This window comes from Stegodyphus dumicola, chromosome 1, assembly GCF_044657685.1.
Source record: "Stegodyphus dumicola isolate Sdum_Otavi_A_Nest chromosome 1, ASM4465768v1".
NCBI classification, from domain to species: domain Eukaryota; kingdom Metazoa; phylum Arthropoda; class Arachnida; order Araneae; family Eresidae; genus Stegodyphus; species Stegodyphus dumicola.
In genome coordinates this window covers 8031430-8045288 of record NC_140768.1, presented here as the reverse complement: position 1 = coordinate 8045288, position 13859 = coordinate 8031430, and the positions used below count along the sequence as shown (strand labels likewise).

At 31.0% G+C, this 13859-nt stretch overlaps 1 protein-coding gene across 2 annotated transcripts in view; it reads left to right on the top strand.

Moving 5' to 3' along the window:
* Positions 1-13799, top strand: part of LOC118197053 (thymidylate kinase) — a 40381-nt gene extending 26582 nt beyond the window's left edge. For both annotated transcript variants that reach the window (XM_035368528.2, XM_035368527.2), the window contains exons 3-6: positions 3608-3716; positions 5708-5798; positions 7532-7720; positions 13479-13799. In XM_035368528.2, coding sequence (XP_035224419.1) covers positions 3608-3716; positions 5708-5798; positions 7532-7720; positions 13479-13610 — 521 coding nt within the window. In that variant the 3' untranslated portion in view covers positions 13611-13799. The remainder of the gene's footprint in view (positions 1-3607; positions 3717-5707; positions 5799-7531; positions 7721-13478) is intronic.
* Positions 13800-13859: the final 60 nt, after the last annotated feature.

The following is a 13859-nucleotide window of genomic DNA, read 5'->3' as shown; positions in this document are numbered from 1 at the left end:
GGCCAAGGCTGTCTCTCCAAGTTTCCTCCACCTGACCCCATATAGTACAATAGTCTTCCATCGGTTAACTCCAATTAACCTCAAATCTTGCTCGACATCATCTATCCATCTAGTGGGTGGTCTTCCTTTTCGTCTTACTCCATCAATCCCCTAAAGGTTATCTTTTTGGTTGGAAATGCATCATCATATCTTAACGCGTGGCCCAGCCATCTGATACGAGATGCCTTTACGATTCTCACAATATTATTTTCACCATATTTCCAATATAGTTCATGATTATAGAGAATTCTCCACATACCATTTTGTTGTACTGGTTCAAAGATCTTTCTTGGGATTTTTCTTTCAAAAGTGGAAATCGGGTCTTTCTCTGCTCTGTTAAGTATCCATCATTCACTTCTGTAAATGGCAACAGCCTTAATTAACGTTTTATATAAATTTAATTTAGTTTTTATGCTTATTAGCTTGGATTTAAGTTGTTTTTTAAGGCCATAGTAACATCTATTAGCCATAAATATTCTAGTCTTTATTTCAATTTTTATATCATTGCAACTTCTGATCAATGTGCCCCAGGTATTTAAATTGTTTTACAGTTTCAAAGGTATAACTGTTTATCTTCAAGGGGAATAAATCAACAGTTTTATTAGATGCAATCAGAAATTTTATTTTGTCTTCGTTAATGATTAGGCCCATCTTTCTTGCTGTATTTTCAAGTGAGACAAAAGCCTCGAAGACAGTTCGTTTTGATCGCCCAGTGATATCAATGTCATCGGCGAAAGCCAGCAGTTAAATGGTTCTGATTAATATATGCAGAATACTATACTTTGAAATGATTTTAGGCCCAGAATCTCCAAATGCTGTTAAAAAATTAGTTATTACACATTTTCATTCTTAATCAGATGTATCAGGAATAGGGGCAATGAGGGCTTTAGTTTTGGTGTGAGTAAGTTGTACAACTTTTTGCACAGAAAATGCTCTTTCAAGCAGTTCAGTTTTGATCTACACTTCAACTCTAACCAATAGAAAAGACACCATATTACTGTAAGTCTGCCAAAAAACTTAAAAGTGTATTTAATGAGCTGCATGGCTTACATCATACATGCACACAATAAATTAGAAAATCCTCGTAACATTCATCAAGTAACAGATTGGTTGAATGATACCTAATATGCCTATGAGGATGCACAGGTGTTGACCTTGCCTCAAATTGTACTTCTTGTACAGTGGCTGTATCTGCCAGCAGTGAGATAACTTCTTCCCTCACTCTAGTGGTTAAGACAGTTTTCTCCCCTGCTGCTTGAGTTGATTGTACTTGCAGTCATGTCTGCAAATATATTAGGCATTCTTTGTGTTTCATCTGTTGCAATAATCCTAAGGATATGTTGGAAACTGCAACCCAATGTATTGCAGAAATAACTTCAGGTTTTTTATCCGCATATACTGTTTTTTACCTGTTTTTGGTACGTTTGTAGTAAAAAAATATGTTCATGTCATTTTTTGAAATAAATTCATTTATTCAAAAACTGCTAAAAGTGAATTTCCATAATAATTTTGACACTCAAAAGTTTTGTTCAGATTTTTTGCAAATGATGGATTTCTGTTTTATTTTTGGATTTTAATGAAAATGAATCGCAATTGCAGTTTGAAACTATTAATTATTCGGCAAAATATTTGGAAAATGCTAAGTTTAAACTGAACATGGCAAAATGCTACTACTATGAGTTACATTAGAAATTTAATTATATAAAATTTTAAAAGTATTAGAAGTATTGCAAAAATCATTAAAGTTTTCAAGTATCTTTAATGTTACAAAGTGATGGATATTGGGTGGAACAGTGTACATTTAAGTAGTGGTTATGAATTAAAAACAATGTTCTAAATGTTCACTTGTGGCTAATACCAAGGAATTGGATGTTTATCGTACATGAAATAAACCAAAAACTAAGCTATAAACCTTACCAGTTTTTTAAGTTTGATTTGTGGTTTACATATTTTAATTTTTCTTTTTTGATATTGTGCTTTGCTTATCTGATTTAATGCTTTCTAGTTGCAAATAGTTTGTTTTTTATTCATTTTCAGTGTGAAATTTTTCCAATGCTTTGAGCTTTATTGTTGTGTAGTTAAGTTATTTTGATTTTCTTCATTGTTTATCATGCCTTCATCCATTAATCATTTCTCTAAATTATGCCTGAAACTATAGAAATGCAATTTTTGATGTCAAATGAACTTGATCTTTCTCACATAAAAATTATATTTCAAATGCACTTATCACAGATAATTATCTGGTTTGAGAAATACTTTCAAAATGAAAATAGGTTTGCATGGATTCAAGATCCATTTAACACTAGAATCTATTTGAATTTATTTCTGCGGAAGAAGATAATTTTATCAAGTTATCTTGCAACAACAGTTTGAAAGCAAAATTTGGCAGCATAGAATTGACGGAATTTTGGATTTCAATAAAAGTTGAATATCTCCTTCTAAGTGATAAGGCTTAGGGGATTTGAATTCCATTTTCGACGTCGTATTTGAGCGAAGCTAGTTTTTGGCAGTCCATGTAGTAAAAAGCAAGTATATAGCAAAAATCAATGTTAAAAATGAAATGAGGGTAGCCATATCCGGTTTAATTCCATGATTTGAGAAAATGTGCAGCGATTTGCAGGCTCATCCATCACATTAATTATTAATTTAATGTTAATAAAGTGAAATAAAAGTTAAATAACGAAGATACATGAATTTGTTTTTACCTCTTACTTACGATTATTCATATTTTTACTTGGGGTAGGGCTGCATGGAAAAGTTTCAGTTGAAAAAAGACAAAGCAACTTGGAAAAGTTTAGGAACCTCTGGCTTATGCCATCCAGTTAATTAGGATTCGTGCCATCATATTAAATATTCTGTATTTTTGATTAAATGCTAACTGTGTATTCTAAGTGTCTGAATACTCTGAGAGTTCATTTTGAGTACTTTTTTAATAAATTATTTTAAGGAATTTTTTTTTACATTTTTCTTTCTGCCAACAAGCAGATTTTGAATAAATTAAATAATAGCGAAGAAAAATTTTGAACCCGAGTTTTTTAACAATTATTTCGTGTAAATAAATTGAAAAAACATTGATATCTGAAAAAATTATGAACCAGTGTACATTTTCATCAGAACATCACAGTAATATTTTTAATTCATATGCTGTGTTTGCAGATATTTTATTGTTAAACACAAAGTACATTTAAAGTACTTGTTATATGTTTATGTCATTTAAAATACATATAAGAATGAAAGATATGAAGCTAAAAATGACCACATTTTCCTCAAATTGTGAAGTATTATATCTTGGTTTTTAGGATAATTTCAGTTATTACATTTTCAAAAATTAAGAATTGAATCTAATTAGGTTTGCAAAATAGTTTTTACATTAAATTCAGGAAATGAATTAAATATGTTTTATATAATTATTTTTTAACAGAATTTCACTTGGGTAATTAAGTAATATTCTGTAACACTTATAATTATGTAAGAATTATTCTCAAATCTAAAGTTATGCAAATGCTTTTACTGTGTATTTATATTTAATTTTACAAGGATCAATAAGTGTTCTTTCTGAATTCTACAGATCGTTCTACAGTAATAGGAAACATTATTGATAAATACCTAGAAGGATCACAAGAATTGGAAGATCATGCAATACATTTATTATTTTCAGCTAATAGATGGGAACAAGTGTAAGTTTATTTTTCCTCATTACATATAAAAAGGAATTGAATCTTTTTGTGAAATATATGATATAAGTATTGTGTATTTAAATTTATGTTTGCATGAATGTATCTGCTATTTCTTAAGCTTTTCAAACAAAAGAGTAATCTACTCTCAATTAACTGGTGTTAAATACCAGTCATTGGCCAGAATATAAAAATTGAAAAATATAAATTTACCTTGAGATCTGTTCCCAGCAATTTAACTGGTTGATTGTACGAGGTTGTTTTTTCTCCTGTAGAATGTAGCTATGGTTATAGAGTGTCCCGTGCAAAGGTATCCCTCCCTTGGGGTGAAAGCTTTAATATGCTTTGCCCAAACCCAATAATTAAGTCCTTGATTATATAATTTGTATGGATAGTTGTAAAATTGATTTATTTGTGAACTTTTAATGATATACACAAAATGATGTAAAAATAATTTCAAAGCTTCAGAATATGTGAAAGTTGAGAGTTAATGCATGTAAGAACTGTTTATAGCAGAAGTGACTTGAACTACCATCCATCAAGATGAGAGTCTTTCACTTCAACTGAAATGAATGTATATTAATTGTAGCTAATTCTGGTTTGTCATATACATGTTCAATATTTAGAATTTTTTTATTTAATTTAAAGTAGTGAAAATATAAGCACTGACATTTTATTTAGATAAAATTAAACTGGCTATCTTTTGTTATTAATCCTGTAATAATCCAATAAATAAAATAAATGACAGCTCATTTCCAGTTGTGCTTTCAATCAAATTTTCGATAGAGGGAGTCACTTTTTTATGCTTATCTAACTCAAAACAGTGTTCTGCTAAGTATATGTGAGATTCGTTTTTTATGATGATTGTATGGCTATATATATTTTGTACACATTCATAATTTTGTATACACATAAGTGTCTCCCGCCATCAGTTGCGTACAAACAGACCTAGTGTGGGTCATGTTGTCAGTGTGTGCATTTTATGTCATGTTTAAGAAGATTGAGCTATTTGTAAAATAATCTATTATTCCATTAATCATTTCCTGACCATAGGATATGTGTACTAGTAAAAATTCATCATCAGGTCTGTGAAATGTATTGTCTGAATGACATAAATGATAACAATTTGATGTGATGCCATTCTAAATAATTACAATGATGCAACATCACAGTGAGCCAGTTATTATTACAGTGATTTTTGCAGTGGATGGTAGGCAATAAATCTGCTGCAGCAGCTAATGCCAGTATTATAGATATTTGTTAACTGCAAAATACTGCTTTTTGTGTATTATGGGTATGCTGTGCCGTGACAACTGATGCGAAGATCTATGCCATTTGCTGTTCATTTCAAAGTTCTGATCTGTGTACTTCCTTCTTGGGATATTGCCTTTGAAAGTAATCAATGATTGCGACATCACATTGTATATTTTCTGTAATATGGTTTAACCCTTTAACTGTCAAGTTATTTTGATGATTTGGGTACACAAATTGTCAAATGTTTTTATTGGAAAAACCAAATGTAGCCGAAATAAACATCTCCCGATATATATTCGGGTATGACAATACAATGCACTCAAAAAAAAAAAAAATTACCCCGAGAAATACTCGGGCATGACAGTTAAAAGGTTAAGAACTAATTGGTAGTATAAAAAATACAGTGAAGCCTCTTGGAAACAAATCAATCCATTGGATTAAATTTGCATGCAGTGGGACCTTAAAGGCATTATACTCCTTTTTTGTTTTCCTGACACAGAGCAGCAAAGATGCATATTTCTAGCTACTATATCTTGAATACCTTCATGTGATTGTTGTGTACATATATTGTAAATGCAGCTCATGTGATTAGCCTGTAATTTTATTTATTTGCATAACATACATTTGTGTTTTCTTTCTAAAAATTGCATAACATTATCATGTTTGGGCATTTTCTAATATTAGAATGATTCAGACTGCATTTAAAAATAATATTCTTATTTTTTTAATCTTATTTGCAGCCCTAAAATGCTTCGTCTTTTAAATTCTGGTGTCAGTTTGATAGTTGATCGTTATGCTTATTCTGGTGTAGCTTTTTCTTATGCTAAAAAGGTAAGAGTTTAGTTTGAAAACATTTTAAGCTATATATATATATATATATACACACAGTAAAACCTCTCGTGTCAGCTATGTTTGAAAGGAGCTAGTATTTTTGCAACACAATTAAAGAACAGTAGTAAACATCTTCCACATTCATGTTCTCTTAGTAGGTTCTTTGGTAGATCAAGTCATCTGGAGTTGTAAATAAATCATTTTAAGGAGGTTTCACTGTATATTAATTGTGACAATATATGTATATAATTAATTATCATTTATGATTTTTACTTGCATGTAATAATACCTAAATTTTTAAAAAATTTCAATGTAATCATATTAGTTAAAAACTAATCCATTTATTATATATTGTAAAGGTATTTCTCTAAATATGCAAGTAGGCTATTTTTTATTTCCTTATTCTTCCAGTATTTCTTTGCATATACTGTAATTTTCGAAGGCCACAATACTGTAGGTTTTGTGGCCTCTCTGCAAATTATATAACTTTGAAATGATCATCAGTATTTTGAGTATGGATTTAATGTATAATTCAAATGAGGTATAATGAATAATTGAAAGAACATTGTATTTTATTAATCGAAACCATATGTATTTACAATAGTTTATATATATTGAATTCAGTAAAAGTGTAAAAAACTGTAATTCGTATACCAAACGCAAAACAGTTACATCATTTTGTTCTTATGCAATTATGTATTAGTAACTAATCAGCAGTTTTTAATCCGAGGAGAGTAAACAGTTTGTTGATTATTTCAAAATGTAGGTTGTTAATTTAACTGAGGAGGCAATTTTGATAAAGTAGTGAATTTATTTGCATTAATATTAGAAATTGAATTAATACCTAAGGAATAAGCAAAACTTTGCATATAATTCCACCCATTATGCAGCATTAAAAAAAATTAGTTGTATAATTATCTAATTTGGCAGTTAAAAAAATATATATTCAGTTAAAATATATATAAATTTATAAAGTCAAAATGCACTTTAAATTTTACACACATTTTCAGTTTTACAGTAATACTTAATGATTTGTTTTGTAACTGTGGTCATGTAAATAGCATGCTTGAACGTTTTAGTCGTGAATGTATTTACAACAAAATAATTATTAAAAATCTTCTGATCACCCTTTAGTATAAAAAAAAAATAAGAAATGATCTGTTTTTATAAACTATTTTACATGCTGTGGGCAATGAGTAAAATGTGCATTTCCGTAAAAGTAACACGCATATTAATGAAGATATATTTCTTTTAAAAATTTCAGTTTGTCCACGATTTACTGTATTCCATAGATTGTATGATAAATATAAATTGAATTTTCGTAATAAACCATGTCTTTAAAAAAAAAAATGTTATACTTTCTGAAAACTAAAAAATTTCCTGGATTCATTTAAAAAAAAATTACTTTTTGAATAATCTTTACTTTTCTATGCTTTTATGTTTTTAATATCAATGGATAATGGCAGAAATGTAGATGTTTGTTGTTACAAAATTCATTTCCATTCTAAACAGTAAATATTGCAGTTGTAATATTAATTGTAATTTATATTTATTAAATTAATACATTTATTTTGTTGCTTTCAAAGTTTCAACTTGGACAGGTAGCTTACTTCTGTGTTATTCTTATTGACCTATATAATTTACTTCTCCTTTATTGGAATAATTTACACTTTTTATTACAAATGAATCATATTAAGAACTTCAAAATTTTAAAAATGAACTTGTTTTTTCAGGGTTTAAATTTTTCATGGTGTAAACAATCAGATGTAGGTTTGCCAAAACCTGACTTGGTACTTTATCTTGATCTGTCACCTGAAGCTATGGCTGCCAGAAGTGGTTTTGGTGAAGAGAGATATGAGAAAGAAGAATTTCAAAATGAGGTCAGAAAAGTGTATGGACTATTACGTGAAGATAACTGGAAGGTAAGTAAAATGCAATTGTTCTCTTGTATTCTGGTGCAGAACATTTAAATTCTTTGATTTTATTTTTTATGTGCCTTTGCCCATATCAGATTCTCAATGTTTCTATTTAGTAAAGCATAAGATAAATTTAATGCATATGGCAAATTTAATCAATCTTGACTGATTAATAGAATAGGCAATTTATAGACAATATACAGAGTTTATAGTAATATAAATCATTGAAACCGGTGTAGTTATACAGTTGGAAGGCATATGGTTGATACGACGCTAATAGTTAAACTGCCAGTACTTCTTCTTAGAACTTAAAATTATCATTCATTAGTTAAACTCACTTAATTTTTACTTTTTGGCAGCACTGATGAAAAGAGTAGAAGTGCAAGTGTTAATATTGTGCAGCCTTTTTTTTTTTTTTTTTGTGGAGAAAGACAACTTTTTGAAACTATTTTATGAGAAAAATTTTAATTAATTCTAATATAACATAAAAATGTTACAGAAATAATAATAATGTCTAAATAAATGTAACTATAATAATTTATTATATTACTAATTATTACAGATCTTGACAAATCACAATTTGACTTTTAAAAATTTGTTTATTCTAAATGCTAAAGTAAAAAGTTACTCAGAAAAGAAAGTAAAAATCATCTAGTAAATTTTGTCTCTCTTAAGCATTTCTGCAGTATTAAGACAGCATGTTTTATGTATATTTTTGATGTAGAGTTTGACATCCCCAGGAGTATTGGATACATACACTGATACTGTCAAAACATTATAACCACCTACTCATTACACGACCTTTGGCCTGCCAAACAGCTGCAACTCAGTATGGATGCCACAAGTTCTCGATAGATGACTGGAGACATGTTGTACCAAATATCTAAGCGGTTACATCATAAAGTCCAGATATTCCAACATAGTAGTGTTTGAGCTCTGAGCTGCTGCTTCATCACACTCCAAATGTGCTCTATCGAATTAAGTTTGGCCAGCACATTAACTGGAATCTATCCTTACTGTCCTCGAACCACTCCAACAAAATTCGAGCCTTGTCCTGTTGGAAGATTCCATTTCCATGCGTTCCTTAATCTTCGGCACACGATGAATTGGAAGTTTATCTGTCAGCACTATCCTTATCTTCAGTGCAGATGTTTTTATTTTTTTGGCTTATAATTCCTTACTAAATGTAGTATTTCATCTCGATGTACTCCATCTTTGATATGATTTAAATCAAATTCCTCGTCATTATAATTCGCTTCAAGTAAACAAATAAATATTAAGCTTTTTTTGTTTTTTGTAAATTTTGATACCCTTTAGATCATAATTGCTCTTTATTTCATAAATTACGGTTTCATATTTTTAATTTTATAATTTCTGCATGCCATATTACCAGATTTAAAGTGATGATCTATAATCCAGAATCGCCGAAGTCCCGACGAGTCTGGATTAACGACTTTTGACTGTATAAAAAAAAAGTGTGAATAAACAAGTTTGATTCTCCACAGTAATTCAGCAGCTAAAGCATTGCCCTTAGTTACAAAGGAGTTTAAATTTGATGATTCAGCATTTGTTGTAAAGATTGCTGTACTGTTTAAAAATTTCTGAGTTTATCTTCATAGAGATGATTTTTCTGAATTTTCCAGGTAGTGTGGCAACCTTGTCTGTAATATTAAGAAAATGATATTACACCCTTGAGTCTCTGAGAGGTTTTAAATCAAAATAAAGAGTGGAATGGGTCCTAAAATTATTCTAACATCATTGTGTTAGCATTCAGGATCATTCCAAAAATTCCTAAATGTTATGAAATGGGATTTTATCAGGTGAACTTAATCAGGAATGTGTATTATTAAATTGTATCCAGTGATTTGGAAAAACAATTATAATTCATCTTTAGCATATAGATACACAGAGAAGGAAGGCAAAACAGTTGCCATAAATTATTGTATCTTGCTGAAAATGATCTCGCATTTCTCACATTGAGCTTTATTACAAGTATGAAAGTTAGTGTTCTGACTATGACCCTGGAATGATATATCTGCTGAATGGCCAAGTCGTACAGGTCTCGAAGAATGTGAAGTGGCAAATATCAAAAACAGTGTGAGAGCTCATGGCCTGACTTCAATATATCCAGTGTGGCAACCCAAGATTTTTAATTTAATCATTTTAGATATTTTAATAATTTGAAGAGTTCATGACAAGAAACATGAATTATACTTAGTTTATATTATTTAGTAGTATGCATGTATGTTAGCAAATACTAGAGAGTATAAAATTGTATGTTACTTAAGTTGCTTTATCTAATTTAGTAGTATTTTCTAAATTACAATACAGTTGATCGATTAGCGATTCTGCTATGAACAAGTAACTATTTTTGCATAACTCTGTCAAAGCATCAAAGAAACTGTCTTCTATCATGGCAAAGTGTCCTCTACTGATAGAAAATTGACATTTCTAATAAATAATAAAAATATTGCTAATAATTCTAATAAATAATATAAATAATGCGATAAATATTGATTATACTTATCAATATCTTAATTTAATTCTAACATGCTAAAGCATTTGTGTCAAACAATTGGACTACACCAACCTAACTTGTGGGCATCTGGGTAATGATTTATATAGCGTAACAATGCAAAGCCCCCTACAGTATAAAAGTATGTGGTCAAACAGCATACTTCTATTTCCTCATATCCTTCATATTTGCTTGATCTGTAATTTCTGTTGTCCTATATGAAAATCATACTGAAATGACATGAATAGATTGCAGCTATCCAAAAATTATAAAGATATGCTGATGAACATCCTGGTGAGAACTTTTCATTGCTTGCTTCAGGACCTCCAGAAAAGCCAACAGTGTTACATACAGAATAGTATAATAGTAAAAGGACTATTTTGAAAAGACAAGGACCCTTAGTTGTGCATTAAATAAATTATCTTTTATTTCTGGCTTAGAAAATAAATACTAAATACAGTGAATGTCGAGATGCGAGTTTAATTCGTTCCAGCATTGAGCTCATGTAACGAATTTCTGGTATCTAGAAACAAACTTCCCCACTGAAATTAATGAAAAATCCAGTTAATCCATTTCCCACCCTCAAAAATATCAATATAAAAATCAATTTTTCTAACAGGTAAATAATATAACCATAGTTTTGAGTATAGCTTTCTTTACTATATAGCTTTTGACATTGACCTTTTAACTGCTTGTTAATCCACACCACAATAGCTTCTAGGAGTTTTGGACGGTACTTGGAAGTAATGTTAACTTCTATGGCCACATAGTTTCTTAATTTCTTCCTTCTTCTGCAGAATAGTGTAGATCATCGATGTCGAAAGGCTGTAAGTCTTCACTAATCCGTCACTCTTACACCATGCTTATGTTTATCTATGATTTCTTTCTTAATTTCCTTCTTTTTCTTTGTAGCACAATCTGAGGTTATCTTCTTGGAAGGCATCATGAAATAATTATTTTCATGTTAAATGTAAAAAACAATTGACTGCGCACAAACACGTATATCAAAGAACACTGAGTGATCTGACGAGGAGATTTCTAGAGTCGAGCCGGATCGAGAAATGGCGCCATGCATACCAACTTCCTGGCTCATTACTCGAGTTAATGCTCACATTTAGAGAATTTTTTGCTCATACTTTCCTCGTATCTTGAATTTCTCGTATACAGAGGTACTCGTATCTCGAGGTTCCACTGTAAAATAAACTAAGAAAATGATCCTGCTGATTTTATTATATGTATATGATAAACGTTTTCAGCCTTTTCTTGAATTACATGATTTCAAATAAATCATTCCTGAAGCTGTGACTTCATTGGAGAAAAGTCTATTGGCCAAGCGTTGCTGTGCTCACACTGGTCATCTAAATTAATGGCTAATAACAGAAATAAAATTTAACTGACAAATACTTAATGAAAAATTATTAATAGAAATTTTGTACATAAAGTATTAGTTAACAAAAATTATGTATGGCAGTTGATTATTCACATATTCACAAAATATTGGAATTTGGGAAATGATGGTAAAATTAAGTTACCTGTTGTTGAAAAACTTTCTTTAATATGGTGTATGGTCACCTTGGACAGATATGCATACCTCACATCTTGATTTCATAAACTCTACCAAAGTGTTGATCAGGTCATGCAGAACTGCACACCTCTCTTATAAAAGTGCACTTTTCAACTCAGAATCAGGGCACGTATTTAGTGCGCTGAAATTTAGTACCTTAAGGCATGCTCAGTTGGGTTCAAGTAAAGTGAGTAAGGTGGCCAATCCAAAATATTCACGTATCTCAAAGTGGTACAGAACCTACTTGAAAGATATGCAGCTCAGTGTGGCTATTCGTCACGAAGACTCCGCAAGCAACTGTGGTCACAGAAATGGGAAATCAAGTGACATGTTCCTTTCTCCCTCCAGATGAAACATGTCTAGAATAAGGACCCTTAGTTGTAAATTGAATAAATTATCAGTCCAAATATAGTTCAGACTGTAATCGGACTTGTCAGATAAACAGTACTCTGGCCCAGTCATCTTGGCTTCACTAAACATGATGGCACCAATTTAAATGGGTTCGTCTGAAAGCTTGAGTAAGTGTAACATAAACCGTCGGTTTTCTTGCATGCAATCCAACCTTGTTAAGCCTTCGTGCAGCAGTAGAATGGCTAATTAGAGTTCCTGTGGCAGCCTGAAGGTCTAAAACCAGATCTCCTATAGTTGCTTCGTGGTAATCTTGTAATCAGCAACAACGACAGAAAATGGTCTTCTGATGCAGTTACCGCACCTGTTCGCCTTCGACCAGGCAGTCTCTCGACTGCCGAGGTCGCTTCGAATTCTTGATATGACACTTTGAGGAATATTCAAATCTTTAGTGACCTCCATTTGTGTTTGACCTCCCACGATTCTATCAATTATTTATTTGCCACTTTTGATTTTCACTTAAATGATGGCTTTGAGCCACAACTACTGAATACTGATCACTCTCAGAAACCACATTTACTTTAAATAATAATAATCACCGCATTAGCCTATTTCTGGCACTATTGTATGCGCGGAAGTGCAGTTTTGTATTCAGTTGTATTTAATTAACATAAATAATTACAGCACTGGGCACTAGTTGCATAATTAACTTAGGAGTAGATTTTTTCACATCTTTTAATTTTGATGACCAGTGTAAAAGTCAGATTTCTTTCCACATCCCACCTATGACTGAAAAACTGCTTGTTCAACTTAGGTTTGACACCAGCGGCCGAGTGGTAACATCGCCGAACACTGGTAGTTCGGTCCGAGGTTCGAATCCCGTGAACGAGCTGGCTGCATGGTTGTTTTCATGGTTTTCCTCATGTGTAACGTGTATACGAGCCAGTTTCCCTTAAAAAGTCCTCCACGAAGGCATCCCTCCCTTAAGGCAGACAGCCCTCGAGTGCTTTGCTGTAATCTAATAAACCAAACCAAACCAAACCAACCAACTTAGGTTTGAAGATAGGTGAAGGGGCTGGCTGCACGATTGGGTTTAGGCAGTTTCCCTTAGAAAGTCATTTCTCCTCTTAAGCAGATCCTTTGGAGACTTACCATATTCAAATAGTTTAATCGGATTGCTTCCTATAGCTATCAAACTGGTACTTTGTTTCTATTTTTCATATAAATTTATTTACTATTTCCTATTTTGCTATGTGATACATTTATTTATTATATACATTTTTATTTTGTCATAACCTTTGTTAATTGAGGATAATTTTTAATATATTTTCTAATAGGTTATTAATACGGAAAGAGAATTAAATGAAGTGCAAGAAGAAATAAAGAAGCATACTAAGGATACAATTAGTAACATCACTAGTTCTACTTGTGATACATTATGGACTGATAATTTTGAGACCTATGTGTGATTACTTAAAAAATTATGCATAAAACCTTTACAATAAGTTGTATTGGTTTTCGTACATTTATCTAGTTTACATTCTATGTCATCATTGTGGCTTTTCAAGTTGTCTAGTTTTTATTTCATTTTATTTTTATTGTACAATTTTACGAAGCATTTTACAATTAAAGTTTTTATATTTTTTTATTTTTTTCAATATTTCTTGAAAGTGTTTTTCATTTAATTCTCTCAGTATCATCTGCTTGAGGTTTAATAT